This window comes from Ctenopharyngodon idella, chromosome 3 (genome assembly GCF_019924925.1).
Source record: "Ctenopharyngodon idella isolate HZGC_01 chromosome 3, HZGC01, whole genome shotgun sequence".
Lineage (NCBI taxonomy): Eukaryota > Metazoa > Chordata > Actinopteri > Cypriniformes > Xenocyprididae > Ctenopharyngodon > Ctenopharyngodon idella.
Window position 1 is genome coordinate 46,722,956 of NC_067222.1, and position 17,292 is coordinate 46,740,247.

Here is a 17,292-nt window from a genome sequence, read left to right on the forward strand (position 1 = left end):
TAAAAATACCCTGCAATTGTACTTTTTGTATACTAAACTGGTATACTTAAAGTCTGCTAAATTGGAACAACTAGTTTTCACTTTATTTGTGTGGAAGTAGTGCTGAAGTCCAACTAAAGATATACTTATGTATATTTGATTAAGGTAAAGTGGAACTATTGAAAGTATACTTTAGGTACACTCTAAATATCTTGCATTTAAAGACTGATATTATACAATCCTTATTAATAAGGATCATACAATCCTTATTAATAGTGATATTAAGCACTTTTTAGGCATAAAATTAAGAAATGTGCATTGTGCAATAAAGAAATACTCCAAATCAAGTTTAATTATAATTTTATATCATTAAGTCTTAAGTGATATGTCAATAAATATGTTAATGGATTTGAAGTATACATAGCATGAAATAAATGTAATTTAAATAGATTTTGGTATCTCTTTTTTTTTTTTTTTTTTTTTTTTTTTTAACTAGGGACAATAGCCTTGTGGTCCTAAATGTAAGTCATTATAAATATGGAATACAAAATAATATGGAAAAGAGGATATTCTTCTTTTTTTTCTTCTGTATGGCCTATGAAATCGTTTATCTTTTCACAAATGTTTGTTTTCCATTTATTTTTATTTTTTTCTGGATTACTTTTTAATGGTTTAATGCCTAATTAATTGAATTCATGAAACTTTTTATGAAATTATTTAACAATTTAACAATAGTGCTAAATGATTTATTTATTTATTTATTTATTTTCAGAAATTCTGTCTTTTAATTTGTCTGGATTCTGGGTTTTATGATTTAATACACATTTATTATCAAAAACGGTGGCAATCAAATGAATGCATAAAACAATTTAGTTACTCTTAAAATTTATTGAAATGAAATTTAAACAATTCCTTTTATTTTTGGCAAATAAAGTGCTGCACGACAGAGGATTATAGTTTAAATTAAAACGTACAAAATATTGTCATATTCCGTAAAAAGTAATGTTTTAATAAACTGTATTATTGTCATTATTATTACTTTGTTATTTTTACTTAACATACAATAGTAATATATCTCATAATTTCCACAAAAATTAAACCAGACTTTTATTTTGGCAGGTTGTAGTGAAGACCTTTGAGTTTCTGTGTGTATCTGACAACAGTTTTCTCAAATGAAATGGTGAAATGCTCTTAGAGTAGTTCTGCAGATGAAGTGCATGTGTTTCTGTCAAGACGCTGAAAACACTTCGAGCGTCATGCGTGATTCAGTATGTGTAGTAACAAAACTGCAGCGCTCTTTCACACAGAGACATGCAGAAAAAGCAGGTTTCATATTTGAACAGCATTTTTATTGTGGTTTAATATTCACATACACTAGACCATATTGCAATTTGATTAAATGTGCAGACCTACTTTTGATTTATTCAGTGACTTTCTGCATTATACAGTGAATTCCATTTTTATGACTGGATTCCGTACGCATTTACACATCACGGAAATCATAGGGCCCCACTTTTATGTTCTTATTGTTATATTCTTTCTCTCACACAAATGGTAATTCTGTAGTGCCACTGCATCTATGCTTCCATCTACATGGTCTCTGTACATGCATGAGATCACCATGGTAACAAGGTGTGCGGCACACAACTGATGTGGTTATTTTGGTTTCCTCACTGTGACAAAGAACATAAGAAAAGTGGAAGACAAAGGTAGAGGTATTGTGAGAGATATTGCTTTGAAAAGCCAGCACATGCTTTTTTGTGCCTTTCCTCTGCAGCCAAAGTGAAGAGCCATGTATGGTGAAAGCAACCGAATTTACGCTAGTTGAATAGAATGTAAATACATATGAAGTGTATTTGTGAATGGTCTGGGAGGAAGTTGTCAGAATGTTTCACCTGCCTTCTGCTTACACAGTGTTTGCCCTCCATCCACAAACATCCCCCAGAAAGGTCCACTGCTAGCTAGTATTACAGAGATGCGACATATCACAAAGACCGCTATCCCAAGACCGTCCATAGTTTAATCCAGACTGTATTCAGTCCTAACTTTTACCCCCGGTTTCACAGACAAGGCTTAAGCCTAGTCCCAGACTAAAATGCATGTTTGAGCTGTTTTAACTGAAAGTAACTTGTATTGGCATATCTAAAAATATGTCAGTATATGTCAGTGCCATTTGTTTTGTCTCAAGATGCACACCAATAATGTTTTTTTTTTTTTTTTTTTCTAAGGCATGTTTATAAAAGCTACTTAAATGTCCTAATTGAACTAAGGCTTAATCCTGGCTTAATCTAAGCCCTGTCTGTGAAACTTTGCCATAGTGTTTTTTGTTAATAGATGAATTCAAAGGAAAGTTTCAGGGTAAATACTTAATTCTCCAAAGCAAACCAAAGGATGAGTCTGAGAAAAGTGTGTGAATCGTTCTTGAAACATTTTTATGTCAATTGTCATATTGAAACTATGAATAGGGCAGTTTGAGACAGAATATGCAAACAATAAGAAATAACACAATAGTACCATTGGACAAATACTGTGAGTCTGTTGCACATAAAACCTGGCAGGAAACTGGTCAAGATGATTGCATTTACACATTGCATAATGAAATGCACCTGTTGACAAAGTAGGATGTGGCATTCATACAAGATTTCCATTGAGCAGTGACAGGAGGGATTAGAGTGAATCAGGCCCGGAGAACATGGCTGCTGCTGTCTCGGAGAACGCGGTAAACACACGCTCACTTCAAAGACACATCAGTACACCCAGCTCCCCCACGGCGCGCCTGTCAGCTGTCATTCTGCCCAAAGTTTGGATGTTGCCTCTTTTTAACTTTATTTATTTTTTTGTTAATGTGCCACCACCATTTTTAGTCTCTGTTTAACATTATGATTCATATTTTCTCTTTTTCTTTCACTCCTGATGGAAGATGGTGGTGTTTTGGGGATGTTGTTGTCATTGTTTGTCTTCACTTTTTGTCCCTGCAAACTTATTAATTTCTGTCAAGTGGTTTCTCTGCCATTTGGAGATACACCAAATCCCATTATTTTTGGTCATGGATTACAGAGAGCAAAACAGTGGGAGAATATGATCAAAGACACCTCCCCATCACCTCGGAGTGGCAGATCGAGAGAGGGAAATGGAGCTTAATAGCAGAAAATCAGATTTAGACCAGCCAGGCATGTGGATGGATTTGGTGATTCTATTTTTCTTTCTTCTTCGGAGATGAAAGTTATGCCGTTTTTCCCCCCATCCTCCAGTATTTTTCTCATTCTGTTTCTCTCACGATGGCTGGGAAAGTCGGTGACACAAGAAAAGACTGCCACAGACCGGCAGTGTAGAGCTGTGGAGAAATCTCTGGTTTTAGAGCGCCACTGCCAACCAAACACATCCACAATGCTGTTGGCCACTCGTTCAGAGACTTTTACATCTCCCTGGACAAGAAATTCTCAATCTATTCTTGTACAGATACAAGACATTTTTACATAAAGTGTGGTCCATATAAGCATCTTATTTTGACGAAAAACGTCACTTGGGAATTGAAGTGATCAGCTGGCATGTAAAGCTAACAATCTTTTTCTTGTGACATTTAGAAGCAGTTAAAAGTAAAAAAAAAAAAAAAAAAAAAAGTTACAGATTTTATATTTATATGTAAAAAAGTTGTGTTTACTTGCTACTTGTGAAATCCTGTCATTGCCACTGTAACGATAGACAAAACATGATAAAAACTTGCAGCTTGGCAATTGAAAGCCGGCTCATACACACACCATCATTCATCTTGAAATCATCTGATTCGATTTGCGTCTTCCGATTGGTTCTTCTGTGCACTTAAAGGCTTTTGCTGACAAAGAGAAGTGGTGTTAAGCAGTTTCTGCCAACGAACCGGTATTTCTGAATGGGCTAACTCAGGGATTTAGCGTATCTGAAGCGAAAGTATTTGATGAACGTATACTGTGTGTGGAGAGCATCTCATTTTTGATGGAGGTGGCGTTTAGTGACTTTTGCATCTGAACTCTTCATATATATAACTGTAATTGTAAAATTACATGAAATTCCCTGTTAGATCTATTACAGTTTTTCACTGGATTGGATATATGCCATACGAGTCAAAACCATGAACCTCACAAAATGTGAAACATGACTACTGGCCAATCAGATTGCACCTTGCAATTTGCAATTTGCACCTTGCAACCAGATGGTCTGTGAATGGTCAGTCTGTGGGCGTTACATCTGCGGCTGAGACCATCCTCCACCTATCACCAAAAAGACACAAATGAAGTGCTAGACAAATTAATGTATGATGACACAAAGGCCACCTGTCAGCAGGAACTTGATCAGTATTGAGAGATCACTCTAGAGCCTCTGCTCTCTTCTCCTCTTCCAGCTGAAGGGCGATGATAGATGGTGTTGTGAAGCAGTCAATGTTTTCTGCCCAAAGTGGTCAACTCTACACACTTACGAATCGTTGATGAAGCCGGCATGAAGAAAGCTGTCCACCCCTCATCAGAGCACTCTAATCACACCACCAGATGGAGATGGCGGCTCTGGGGTCACCAGCCAAATAAAAGGCTCTTATTGAATCCCTAAGCTGGTCTTTGTATTGTTGACCTTGGCAGCAAATCAGCACCCAAGGTCATCAAATGGGACGGACCGCAGGAGGTCCCAACTTAAAGCATGAGAGGCCAATAAACTACCCAGCAGCCTAAATCCACAAGCAGATGCATTAATGGCTGTGTTCCCATGTTCTCCACTGCCAGTCCATTGATCCACCTGCTAACGGAGGTGTGACAGATCCCTGCCCAAAAACTGATTTTGGAAGCCATGATGAAAATCAGACAACCCTATTGCCACACACATGGGCTGGGGGTATAGCCACACCTGCCAGTGTAATACGTGACAGCGCTTTTAAAGAGGACGAGGAGTGAGGATTGATCTGTTTTCCATTAGCATAGGGTCACCTTCACTTACTTGGTGTGTTCACAATAGGGCTGAGCAATAGAGATGGAAAAAAATACTTCTCAATATTTATCAGCCTTTTGATGATATCCAAAATTTTCCCATATTTATGTATTTGATAGATGCATGCATGCATTTTTTTTATCAGTCAGAGAAACCACCATTTCAACCAAACAGCCATTGTTGCCAAATAACTGAAAATGCTAAACTAAAACACAAAAATCTGAATTTTAGTCTATATATATATATATAGACTAAAATATATATAAATATATATATATTATATATATACACACACACAGTCAAACCAAAATTTATTCAGACACCTTGAACATTTCATTCATTATTACAGTTTATTCAATATAGTTTAAAAAAAAAAAAAAAGTTAATTAAATATGACAAAATCTCAGAGTTAAACTGTGTAAGAAAAAAATTAATCTTAATTATGTCAGATAACACTTAAGCAACACATGGTCAGGTCAAAGTGTCTGAATAATTTTTTGTCCCAAATTTTTATCAATTTTACTGGTAGTCCACTGAACATTTTAGAGTGATGACACCAACAAATCAGCCTTATGATTCATTCAAGTGAACATTTAAACTGATGCACCAAAATTGTAACGATGGGTCGGCAGAGCGGGGATCCATTTGCAAGCTTTATTAAGAACAGTATTTACACAGGTAGACAGGGGCAGAGGCAGGAACATAAACGAGGACAGGCAATGGTCGAGGCAGGCGGCAGACAAACAGAATCAGGGTACAGGCAAGGATCAGGGCAGGCAGCAAACAATCACAGTCCAGGAAACAGGCAAAGATCAGGGCAGGCAGCAGAGAATCACAAAGAATAAACAATCCAACCGGAAACCAGGAAACAGTCCACAAGAAAACGCTTAGAAATGATCACAACAGCAAATCAAGACTTCACAATGAGGTGGTGTGTGTGTGAGTCCTTTATAGTCCAGGTAGTGTGCTAAGCTGTATGTGGCAGCTGGTGATTGGTGTGGAGTGTGCATGTGATTGGCAAGGAGGATTATGGGAAATGGAGTCCAGGAACTGACAGGAACAGACAGTGATCGTGACAAAAATTAATGAATCTTACATATTCTAACACTGTTTTTTCTAATGAAATAAATTACAGAGGGTATAAAATCATCTTAACATCACATTATCGTGTGGACAGTGCTCTAACATATAGCACAACAGCATAACACACTTCCTGTCTCTCTCACTGTACTTTCAAAAAAGCCCCAAAAATATTACTAAAAAGAAAACACTGGTCAAACGAGGTCCTCATTATTTGTAGGTTACAGGGGTTTTTTCATTCGTTTTACCAGGTGAAAATCACAAGTCTGATTGATTAGAAAGAAGTGAGTAACAGCTCAACTCTCCTCAATAAGATTTCAGATCATTCATGTCTGTAGCTTGAGTGATGCGGTTATAATGATGCCGAAGTCTTTTTTAAATCTAAATCAAAGGGAGTCAGTAGCATGATGTGAATAATGAATAGTAACTAAAGTCATGTCTTACACTTCTCTGTTTGATAATGGTCTGAATGTAGCATGGCGAGTGATTTATCTAATGCTTACAGTCTGGACAAATATTTTCTCATCTCTCTAACATGAAAAACCTTGACTATGAGTGTTTTATTGAGTTACCTGAAAAACCATAACAATACAACATCCACTTTTGTACATATAAATATCGTTATGTATGTATGTGTGTATATATATATATATATATTCACTGCTCAAAAAAATTAAAGGAACACTTTTTAATAAGAGAATTTGTATTTTGACTGGTCAGTTAAGTAGCAGAGGGGGTCGTTAATCAGTTTCAGCTGCTTTGGCGTTAATGAAATTAACAACAGGTGCACTAGGAATGGGAATAGGAATGGTTTTACAGGTGGAGGCCAATGACATTTTTTTCCCTACTCATCTTTTCTGGCTGTTTTTCACTAGTTTTGCATTTGGCTAGGGTCAGTGTCACAACTGGTAGCATGAGGCAATACCTGGACCCTACAGAGGTTGCACAGGCAGTCCAACTTCTCCAGGATGGCACATCAATACGTATCATTGCCAGAAGGTTTGCTGTGTCTCCCAGCACAGTCTCAAGTCACATGGAGAAGATTCCAGGAGACAGGCAGTTACTCTAGGAGAGCTGGACAGGGCCGTAGAAGGTCCTTGACCCATCAGCAGGACCGGTATCTGCTCCTTTGTGCAAGGAGGAACAGGATGAGCACTGCCAGAGCCCTACAAAATGACCTCCACCAGGCCACTGGTGTGAATGTCTCTGACCAAACAATCAGAAACAGAAGGATGAAGCCTCTAAGTTAGGACACAGCTCATGTTCCCTTAACAAAAATTGGTCCCACTTTATATTAGGTGGCCTTAACTACAATGTACTTACCTCAAAAAATAAGTACAATGTACTTATTGTGTTCATAATGTATTGCAAAACACTTGTGCTTAGGGACAGGTTTGGTGGTATGGGTAGGTTTAAGGGTGGTTTAAGGTGTAAGGGATGGGTCAACAGTGTAATTAAAAAATGTAATTAAAGAAATTAATCACAGATGTAATTACATGCAGGTGTTTTTTTAAAATATAAGTAAACAGTACACACACATTTAGTGCATTGTATTAAATAATTAATTTAAATGTAATCACATAGTAGTTAAGGCCACCTAATATAAAGTGGGACCCAGAAATTCTGAAGAGCCAAGCATAAATTGCGTGAGCCAACTCAACATACATGATGCGTTTTTCAACTGACAAAAACCTAGTGTATGCTTCTTCTCAGTTATGTGTAATGAGATTTCTGAGACCAAATAATTATTAGAGGAAATAAGTAAAATAACCTTAAATGGTACTATTTGGTAATGTGACTGAACTTGGTGCTTAGCACTTGACTTGCTTGAGGTGAGCCACTGACATGACTTGACATGTATAGCTTGATTATGACTTGCATATTTGTCTCTTACTCCCACCTCTGCTTTTATAATATTTGATGGGATTTTGGAGTTTGACAACCCTCTCTGTGCACTTTCATTGAATGAAAAAGAACAACTCATACTGATTTAAACAACATGAGGGTGAGTAAATGACAGCATTTTAATTTTTGGGTAAACTATCCCTTTAAGTTTGTGTACGCTCAGTCTTCATCCTGCTATCTCTTTCCCCAACACCAGGAACCAATAAACCCAAGGCAGTTTGGATACATGAGAACGCCCATCGCTTTTTTGGTAAACCATGTTTACCAAAAAAAAAAAAAAAAAAAAAAACGCCTTCCTCTCCAAGCAACACAATCCATTGGAGCAAGCCCCGAAAATCTCCTCTAAACACACACACACACACACTCCAAAAATGTGGAGACATGCCTACCAGCTTTGTACTTATTACACTTTCAATCCTAATTGTTCCCATTTAAAAAAATAAATAAATAATTACATCTCATATTATCCCTGTAGGTGTATATGCTGCTGTTTATTTTCCATCTGTTTTAATGTGTATGATTGGAAGAGTGAGTGTTGTGATTGCTCAGCTTCAGAATTAGATTGCTAATGAAGTTTGGCTTAGCGCTGCATGCTTTGTGCTTTCAAATACAGTAATGTTCAAATACAGCGTTTACACTTCAAAGGCTGTGGACTCACACCGGCAGCATTGTGTGAAGTGATTGCAGCACCTGATAGAAGCTCAAAGCGCCTGTAGCTCTAAGATGCCTTTGGCAAGGTACAGATATTTGCCAGGAAACACACACAAAGCAGCCCAAATGCTTCATTTTCCAGTTTTCTTACTCTTATTGTTTGTGTTTTTCCATTTTTGTGTGAGTATATCAGTGCAGATCCATTAAGCACACCCTTTTTATGGAATCATCTGTTCTTAGTTCATTCAAAAATGAAAATTCTGTCATCTTTTACTCATGTTGTTCCAAACCTGTATGACTTTCTTTCATGGAACACCAAAGGAGAGATTTAGAAGAATAATCATGCTGTGCTCTTCCATACAACAAAAACATACAGTGACCAGGGACAGTCAAGCTCCAAAAAGGTCAATAAAAGCACCATAAAATTAATCCATTATATTCCAAGTCTATATTCCGAATATTCTATATTCATTGTATAGTCATAAAAAATGTTTGGGACTACGTGAGGGTGAAGGTGAGTTCCTTTAAGCAAGAGGAAATTCGTAAAGGCAGATATTTGGCATTCAAAATGTGGGAGGATGTTATATTGACTGTTTTTTCATACAATCTTCCCCATTATCCATCAGCAGAATTAAAGGAACGTAAGGTCTCTATGGCAACACAAGCAGCAAAAACCGAAGCATATCCTTTTTATAGATGCCGGAGTTGCTTTGTTTCTCTCATCAGTCTGAAAGGCTCGAGGGGACATAAAGTGACTGACAGGAGTAGAGATGGAGGGCCTAGGGTGGATCTGCTTGTAGGTTTGCTGGTATGTATGTGTGTGTTTTAGCTGTAGCTCAGTTGTTGATGTCTCCGGCCTGCTGAATCAGTAGCATCAACCTCAACAACCGACTTTTCATATTTTGTCTGAGGGCTTTTCACACTAGAGCTTTTGGTAAAAGAATTTTTGAGTTGAGGTTGGAAGCTGTGTTATGAACTTCATGTGGACTTTTGCTAAATTCTTTATTAATGGCCATTAAAAAGTACTTTTGTATTATTTTTTGTAAAACACATATAAACTACAAATATTTTATTACATTTTACTATGTTTCGACGGTGAACACATTTTTCTTAGCATGAATCTTGTCTGCTGCAGGAAGTTCTATTGTGTGTTTAGTCACGTGACATTCATGGATCTGTTGATTGGCTCAAAAAAGATTGCAGTATGTTGGTCCCACATTTTTTAGGGCCTTTAGGCAACTGCCGTTAAGATGAATGTGAATGCTAACGGATAGCTCTAGATAGGGTAATATGAAAGGGAAAATGCCCCCATTAAGAACAATGTGCATTTACTTTTAAATTGTAACATATTTAGATATAAGTTTAGCATGTTTCAGCACAGCTGAAAGGTTTATTTGAGCTGCGCCCTCTACTGTACAGGTGTGAATTTGCATTTCCTTCAGCCTGAGGCTTATTAATTTCACTTTTGGTGTGAAAGTGACTTTACATTTGCCAAAAAAAGAATGTGTGTGTGTGCGTGTTTTTGTGACATATCAGGACACAAATTTGTATAATGACATGGGTATTACATAGGTATTACAAGGAGAGGGTGACTTATGAGGACATTACCCCATGTCCCCATTTTTCAAAAGGCTTATAAATCATACAGAATGAGTTGTGTTTTTTTTTTTTTTTCTTTTTTTTTTTGAGAAAGTAAAAATGTGCACAGTGTTTCCTGTGATGGGTAGGTTTAGGTGTAGGTTTGGTGTAGGACAGCGTTTCTCAAAGTGTGGGGCGCGCCCCACTGGTGGGGAATAGAGACATGACAAGTGGGGCGTGACAAACGAGAGGAAATTTGGTCATTTTTGTGCCTATCTCTATTAAACTTTTAAAAGGTACGGTCCCACATATGGGAGAACGTTCAGAGACGCCACTTAACTGCCAGATTCAAACTGTGCTTTCGTGCCAGCGTTGCCAAGTCCGCGGTTTTCCCGCGTATTGGGCTACTTTTACACTGTTGCCGCGGGTTGTTTTTCATGTCCGCGGGTTGAATCAACCCAAAATAATGTGAAATTTAGCCCCTGGAATGCGAATTTTACCAGGGGAGCCCCGCCAAAAACGCAAATTTTGCCCCCCGGAAAGCGATTTTTACCGTGGGACCCCCCCGAAATGCGATTGGGCTAGTTTTGGGCTAGTTTTGAGGAGCAATTGGGCGGGTTTTGTTGTGAAAACCTGCCAACCCTGTTTCGCGCTTTGGCTGGCGCAGAGCCAGAGAAGGACGCGCTCAGCAGCACTTGTCATTTATCACAATTATGTAGTGTTTTCAACAACATAATTTTTATTTTAGGTTTCAGACATTTAAATATACATAAGTACTAGTAAAACAATACATTTAGAGTTTGTAAAGTACACACTGATGTCTATGGAACCAGCAATAACAAACAATTCAAATATAATTTGCCGACGTGTTTTATTCATATCAGATACACATAGTGTAAGTAACTATAAAGTTTACTATTTTCTCCCAGATCAACGACCACCTACTTACATGTATTTCAGGGAGAAATTGATGAATTCACGTGCTGTAACTGTTTTTAAATGACAAAGCACACTCACTTACACATATTTGAGAAGCGGAATGAATATCAGATACTTGATGACATGGTAAGCAAGTCTGAATATTTTGAATAAAAAAGGAGAAAAGAAATTAAAGCGTTACATCTGTCAAGCATGACGCGTCGCCATGGAAACAATAAGGGAAAACGTTCTAAAATAATGGTCGCATAAAAAAACTCAGCTAGAATAATATTTAATTTATATAAAATAAATTATAATGCAAAGTGATAATATAATTGCACTTTTATTTTCTTTATTTGAACATTTTTAATGCTGTTATTTGATGTTATGTTTTTAAAATGTGATGTTAATAAAATAAATGTTAATATATTTTAACAGTTAAACTTAAAGCCTAGTTTATTATAATTTTGTTGGGGTGATTGGGGACAGGTGGGGCTCGGAACCCTTCCCCACCTCCAAAGTGGGGAATGGCAGAAAAAGTTTGAGAAACACTGGTGTAGGGCGATAGAAAATACGGTTTGTACAGTATAAAAACCATTACGTCTATGGGATGTCCCCAAAAACAAACGTGTGTGTGTGTGTGTGTGTGTGTGTGTGTGTGTGTGTGTGTGTGTGTGTGTGTGTGTGTGTGTGTGTGTCTGTGTGTGCGCGCGCGTGTGTGTGTTATTAAAACTCAAACAAACCCAGCCCAGCCCAGGTGAGAAAAAGTAATGTAATGGACTTATACTTTCCATAAAAAGTAACTAAGTAACACAGTTAGTTCCTTTTCATGGAGTAACGCAATATTGTAATACATTACTTTTAAAAGTAACTTTCCCCAACACTGCATGGGTCTATTTTTTTCACTTCAAAATAAAAACAATATCGTTACTCCACAAATCCCTCATTAACAAATAGAAATAAAAAACTTTGATATTCCAACATAATGCAATGTCACAGATCAATATTTTACAGAGACATAAAATTAGTTACATTTGATTTTGCAATTGTTGATATTCCAATGAAATGACAAAATTAAGAACAGCACAGCTATTCATTGTTGAGATATGTTTTGTGCAATCTATGACCTCAAGAAAAATGAAGGCCTTATATTAGACCTCCTTGGCTGAGACTTTACAGTTTCCATCTTTACAGTTTCATAATAGATGTATTATATGATTATATTATAGTAGTGGATTGCTCCTCAGAGCATCAAGAAACTTTACCTTTTTTCTGTCAGTCTCTTACTAATATCAGATTGTTTGTTACACCGTGAGCAAGCAACAAAAGCACATCTGTCTGTTCACAAAAAATAACCCTCATTTATCTCTTTGTTTTTTGCCGCTTTTCATGTTCTTGCTCATAAAAGCTACAGCGGATTTTTTTTTTTCATGTCATATTCTTGTTTTGCAGATAACGCTGTGATATTGTTCTCTCTCTTCCTGTTAAGTGGTGATAAGTTGGCTTCTGATGAAAGGCCCTTGTGCTGTTGTGGTGTCAGGCCTGGCCCTGAGCCCAGAGCTCCAGCCACACGCATGCCAACATGCCTGCCAGTCACAGAGGTCACGGCAAAACGTCTCACTGCATTTCCTGCCAGCCGATCCGGTGTCATGTGTCCACACTCTCTGTTTCTAACACCCTCCTCTTCTGTGTTCTCTTTTATTACAGACCAACAGCAGGATAAAGCATCTTGAGAAGGAATATAATCAGAAGCTGGCCAAGTCTACACAGGTAAAGACACGATTGTTTGAACACGGCATACAAATATTCTGAGGCAAGTGCAAAAAAGGAAAAACAGTTTGTACTGCTATAACATCCTGATACATTGGATGGATGGATGGATGGATGGACAGACACACTGACAGAGAGACACACAGACAGACGGACAGACAGACAGACAGACAGACAGATAGATAGATAGATAGATAGATAGATAGATAGATAGATAGATGGATATTTTTTGTTTTATTTTGTAGTGTTGTGTTTGATGCTGTTGCTCTAAGGGCCTTTTCACATGACTCACATCAACATTCCCTAATGTACTGAACTCTGTGAGGCGAAACATCAAGCTTCAGCACTAGCATGTGGGCGGTGCCGGCGTGAGAATTAAACTGTGCAGGAGAGACAGAGTATATCTGAATGCATTGACTTGTATGACACAACGTCAAAGAAATGACATTCAGAGAAACAAATGACACATGGCACATAGATGTTAGTCAAAGATATTACCTGTTTTGTTAGCTTTTACTTTCTCTCTTTTCACCTTGGCTATGCTGGTGCTGTTCTCTGCTGTTTGACCTCCAAGAACAACGTAAATATATGTATATAGTTGTCTAGTTTTATACTAGCCGGCACATGTTTAAGTTCTATCATATACAGTTGTGGTCAGAATTATTGGCACCCTTGGTAAATAATGATCAAAGATGACTGTAAAAATAAATCTGCATTGTTTATCCTTTTGATCTTTAATTCATAAAATTAGCAAAAATCGGACCTTTCATTGAAGGAAAAGAATTGAAAGTGGGGGGAAAATCACATTATGAAATAAATGTTTTTCTCCAAAACACGTTGGCCACAATTATTGGCACCCCTATAATTTTTTAGGAGTAAAATATCTCTGAAGTATATTCCCATTCATATTTACATTTTTTTAGCACACCAGGATGATCATGAACATGAAATTGTCCAGCCATGACTTCCTGTTCCACAGGAGTATAAACATGAGGAAACACAAAGGCCAAATTCCCTTAATCATTCATCACAATGAGTAAAACCAAAGAATATAGTACTGATGTGCAGCAAAAGATTGTTGAGCTTCACAAAATAGAAAGTGGCTGTAAGAAATTAGCTAAAGCATTGAAAATCCCCATTTCCACTATCAGGGCAATAATTAAGAAGTTCCAATCAACTAAAGATGTTACAAATCTGCCTGGAAGAGGACGTGTGTCTAAATCATCCTAATGCGCGGTGAGGAGGAACGTTTGAGTGGACAAAGACTCTCCAAGGATCACAGCTGGAGAATTGCAGAGATTATTTGAGTCTTGAGTCTCAGAAAGCCTAAAAAAAATGATCAAACAGCACCTACATCCCCACAAGTTGTTCGGGAGGGTTTCAAGAAAAATCCTCTGCTCTCATCCAGAAACAATCTCCAGCATATTCAGTTGTCAGACAAGACTGGAACTTCAAACGGGACCGGCTTCTATGGTCAGATGAAATTAAAACAAGAGCTTTTTGGCAGCAAACCCACCAGATGGATTTGGTGGAAACGGATAAAAAAGTACCCCATGCCCACAGTTAATTGAACTGCTGGATCTTTAATGTTGTGGGCCTATTTTTTCTGCTGGAGGTCCTGGACATCTTGTTCAGATACATGGTATCATGGATTCTATCAAATACCAACAGATAAAAAATCAAAACCTGACCGCTTCTCCTAGAAATCTAATAATGGGCCATGGTTGGATCTTCTATCAGGACAATGGTCTAAAACAAACATCAAAACCAACACAAAAATGTGTACAAAATGAAGCACAAAATTAAGCTTCTGCCATGGCCATCCCAGTCCCCTGACCTGAACCCTAAAGAAAATGAGTGAGGTGAACTGAAGAGAAGAAGCACCAACATGGAGCTGGGAATCTGAAGGATCTGTAGAGATTCTGCATGAAGGAATGGTCTCTGATCTCTTGTCAGGTGTTTTTTTTTTTTTAACCAGAACTAATATATATATATTTTAGGGGTGTAACGGTACTCAGAAGTCACAGTTCAATTTACAACCACCTTTCCGCAAGGAGACTGTAATGAGACTTCCACGACACAAATCGGCACAATGCCAAATGATTTTGTCTCATTATAACAGCGGAAACAACTTGAAATAATCCATCATTTATGGTCGTACAGATAAGAGTAAGACATCATTCGAAAAGGGTTTTTATTTGTGTACACTTACAATAAAAACAAAACACTGTGCTTTTGTAAAATAAAGAAAACAACAGGATGCCATTTTCTGCTGTCACGGGTTCCTTTTTTTATAAAGCTTGTGGGGCGCATCACAAAAATTAATCGAAACTCAGCTTATAGGCTACTAGCAAGCTCTTGCATGCCATCTAAACTCTTGTTTTGAGTTGGTGCATAGATTGTCTCTTCTTCTTCTGCTCTTTTTCCTATTGTGTCTTCAAACAACGTTGCATTACCGCACGCGCCCCCTTCTGGATTGGAGTGTGGATCGCCTGTGACTGACTGTATTCGTCGTCTGACTGTATGCACTGTACAGTGAAGTCCGTACCGTGATGGTTCAGGATGAATACATGTACCATTGCACCCCTAATATGTATAGCTTGTCTGTAGTGAACTACTTTCAGTTTTGAGTGGCTTGTTATGCAGCTTGGCAAACCAGAGTATAAATGTGGCTTCCTCAACACTTTTTTTCCCCCCCTGCCTTCGTAACACAACTTGCCCTCTGAGGTGTTGGACACATGCATTTTATTTTATACCCGCTGATACTATTCCTACTCAACACTTGTTGCCATGATTTCACACTCAGAAGGTCTAGTGGGTGTTCTGAGGGTGTCTGAGCGCTTATCTCTCCGCTATATCCCTGCATCATGTGTGTTACTGAGGCCGGCCTCTGCCATGTGTTAAACATTACATTTAATCTGTTCAGACTCAACGCCATTACACTCGCTTCAGGTTCAGGAGAATAACCTTCATTCTTCTCTGTGTGTAAGATTAACACAGAGCTGAACTCCTCAAACACACTGTTGTAAAAAAACGCACCGTTCAGTGTGAGGTTGTGGGCCTGTCATAATTGCCTCTCATTACCTTAGTCCCAGCTCAAACACTCGCTCTTTTTTTCACAGCCTCATTTTCAGTTCTCTCCACAACACAGAGCGCTGAATGTCAGGTTGACAAGCAGATGTTGTGTGAAAACACAGGCCTATTAAATTACACAATGCATGACATCAAAAGAACACACTTTGAGTGTGTGAGAAAAAGAGTTCACAGGCATTTTCCCATTTCTAAATAACCTCTGAGAGGGCCACTGATGATTAATTCCTTTTCCGAGGCACAAAATTGGCATTCGCTGGATAAACATAGTTTTTCCTCTCTCTTGTTTCCCACTCGTATTTGGTGGGAACACGTCTTTGTTTAATACACATTAAATGCGCCTCCTCCACACCAAACAACGCAGGGCTTCGTTGATTTCTTCCTTTTGTTAGCTCTCTTGTCAGGAATAATTTGCCCAAATGGACAAAAACAGAAACCATAAAAGTAGAAGGGTTCTTATAGTATTGAATTAATTTAGTTTTTATTTCTGGTTTATAGTAGCAGGTATAATTTAAAAATGTTTAACAGTGTTGCAATTCAGTCTAGAGTTATTGCTATCTAATGGCATTTTCATGTTTAATGCAGGTGGTGAGGGTTTCCAATTTCATTATATGTCATGTATCTAACACTTAATTTGTGGCCATTTTTATTCTATTTTAGTTAGTTTTGTAGTCCATTTTGGAGCCCTTGGTCACTATATTCTGTATGAAAGAAGAGCTTTTTTCCTTTTGTGTTCCACAGAAAAAAAAGAACAGCATAATGTTTTGGAATAAAATAATGACAGGATTTCCATTTTTGGATGAACTATTCCTTTGTCTATTTGGCCTTGGAAGAATAACCATACAGTTGCTGTAGCATCCCATAAGGCATTGCAAGGTTGTATAGACAAGTGCCCTTTGAACTTCTGAAGCACATACTAACCTATGGCATCAACAGGCATCTCTCAGATGTGCCCAAAGCTATGGAATTGCATGTGAAATGCGGCAATTAAATCCATACCATGCCATACATGGTCTAAAGGGATCTCGGCTCTGGCTATGACTGTTCACTGCACTGGAGCGTCTTTAATTAGCATTTTGGAAATCCAGCTCCTCTTTCACTGACCTTTAATCTCACTAGTGTTTGAAGCTCTCCAGCTAATGATGAGGCAACACAAGGTGTTGTCCAAACAGAGCTTTGCTTTCTACAGTAGATCTCCTTTCACCACCACTATCGAATGGATAAGTGTGCTAGAGAATTAGTATTCATGTGCACAGGAAACCAGCACAGCTCTGAGATTTACACATTTAACTTTTTCAGTAATGGGGGTTGTGAGCAAAAAACTTTCATATTGTTTGTTTGTTTGTTTTGTTACTACATTTACTTTTACTG

General features: G+C 37.8%; 1 protein-coding gene across 5 annotated transcripts in view; it reads left to right on the plus strand.

The window, feature by feature from the left end:
• cep112 (centrosomal protein 112) overlaps positions 1–17,292 on the plus strand; it is a 168,235-nt gene that overhangs the window by 104,181 nt on the left and 46,762 nt on the right. For 3 of the 5 annotated variants that reach the window (XR_007928915.1, XR_007928916.1, XM_051887107.1), the window contains exon 22: positions 12,769–12,831. The exons of 1 other annotated variant lie outside the window; for it this stretch is intronic. Coding sequence is in view for 2 of the 4 variants with exons in the window: in XM_051887107.1 (XP_051743067.1) it covers positions 12,769–12,831 (63 nt within the window). In the remaining 2 variants the exon portion in view is untranslated. Of the gene's footprint in view, positions 1–12,513; positions 12,746–12,768; positions 12,832–17,292 lie in introns of those variants that run through there. One more of the 5 variants, XM_051887108.1, reaches the window with a different exon arrangement.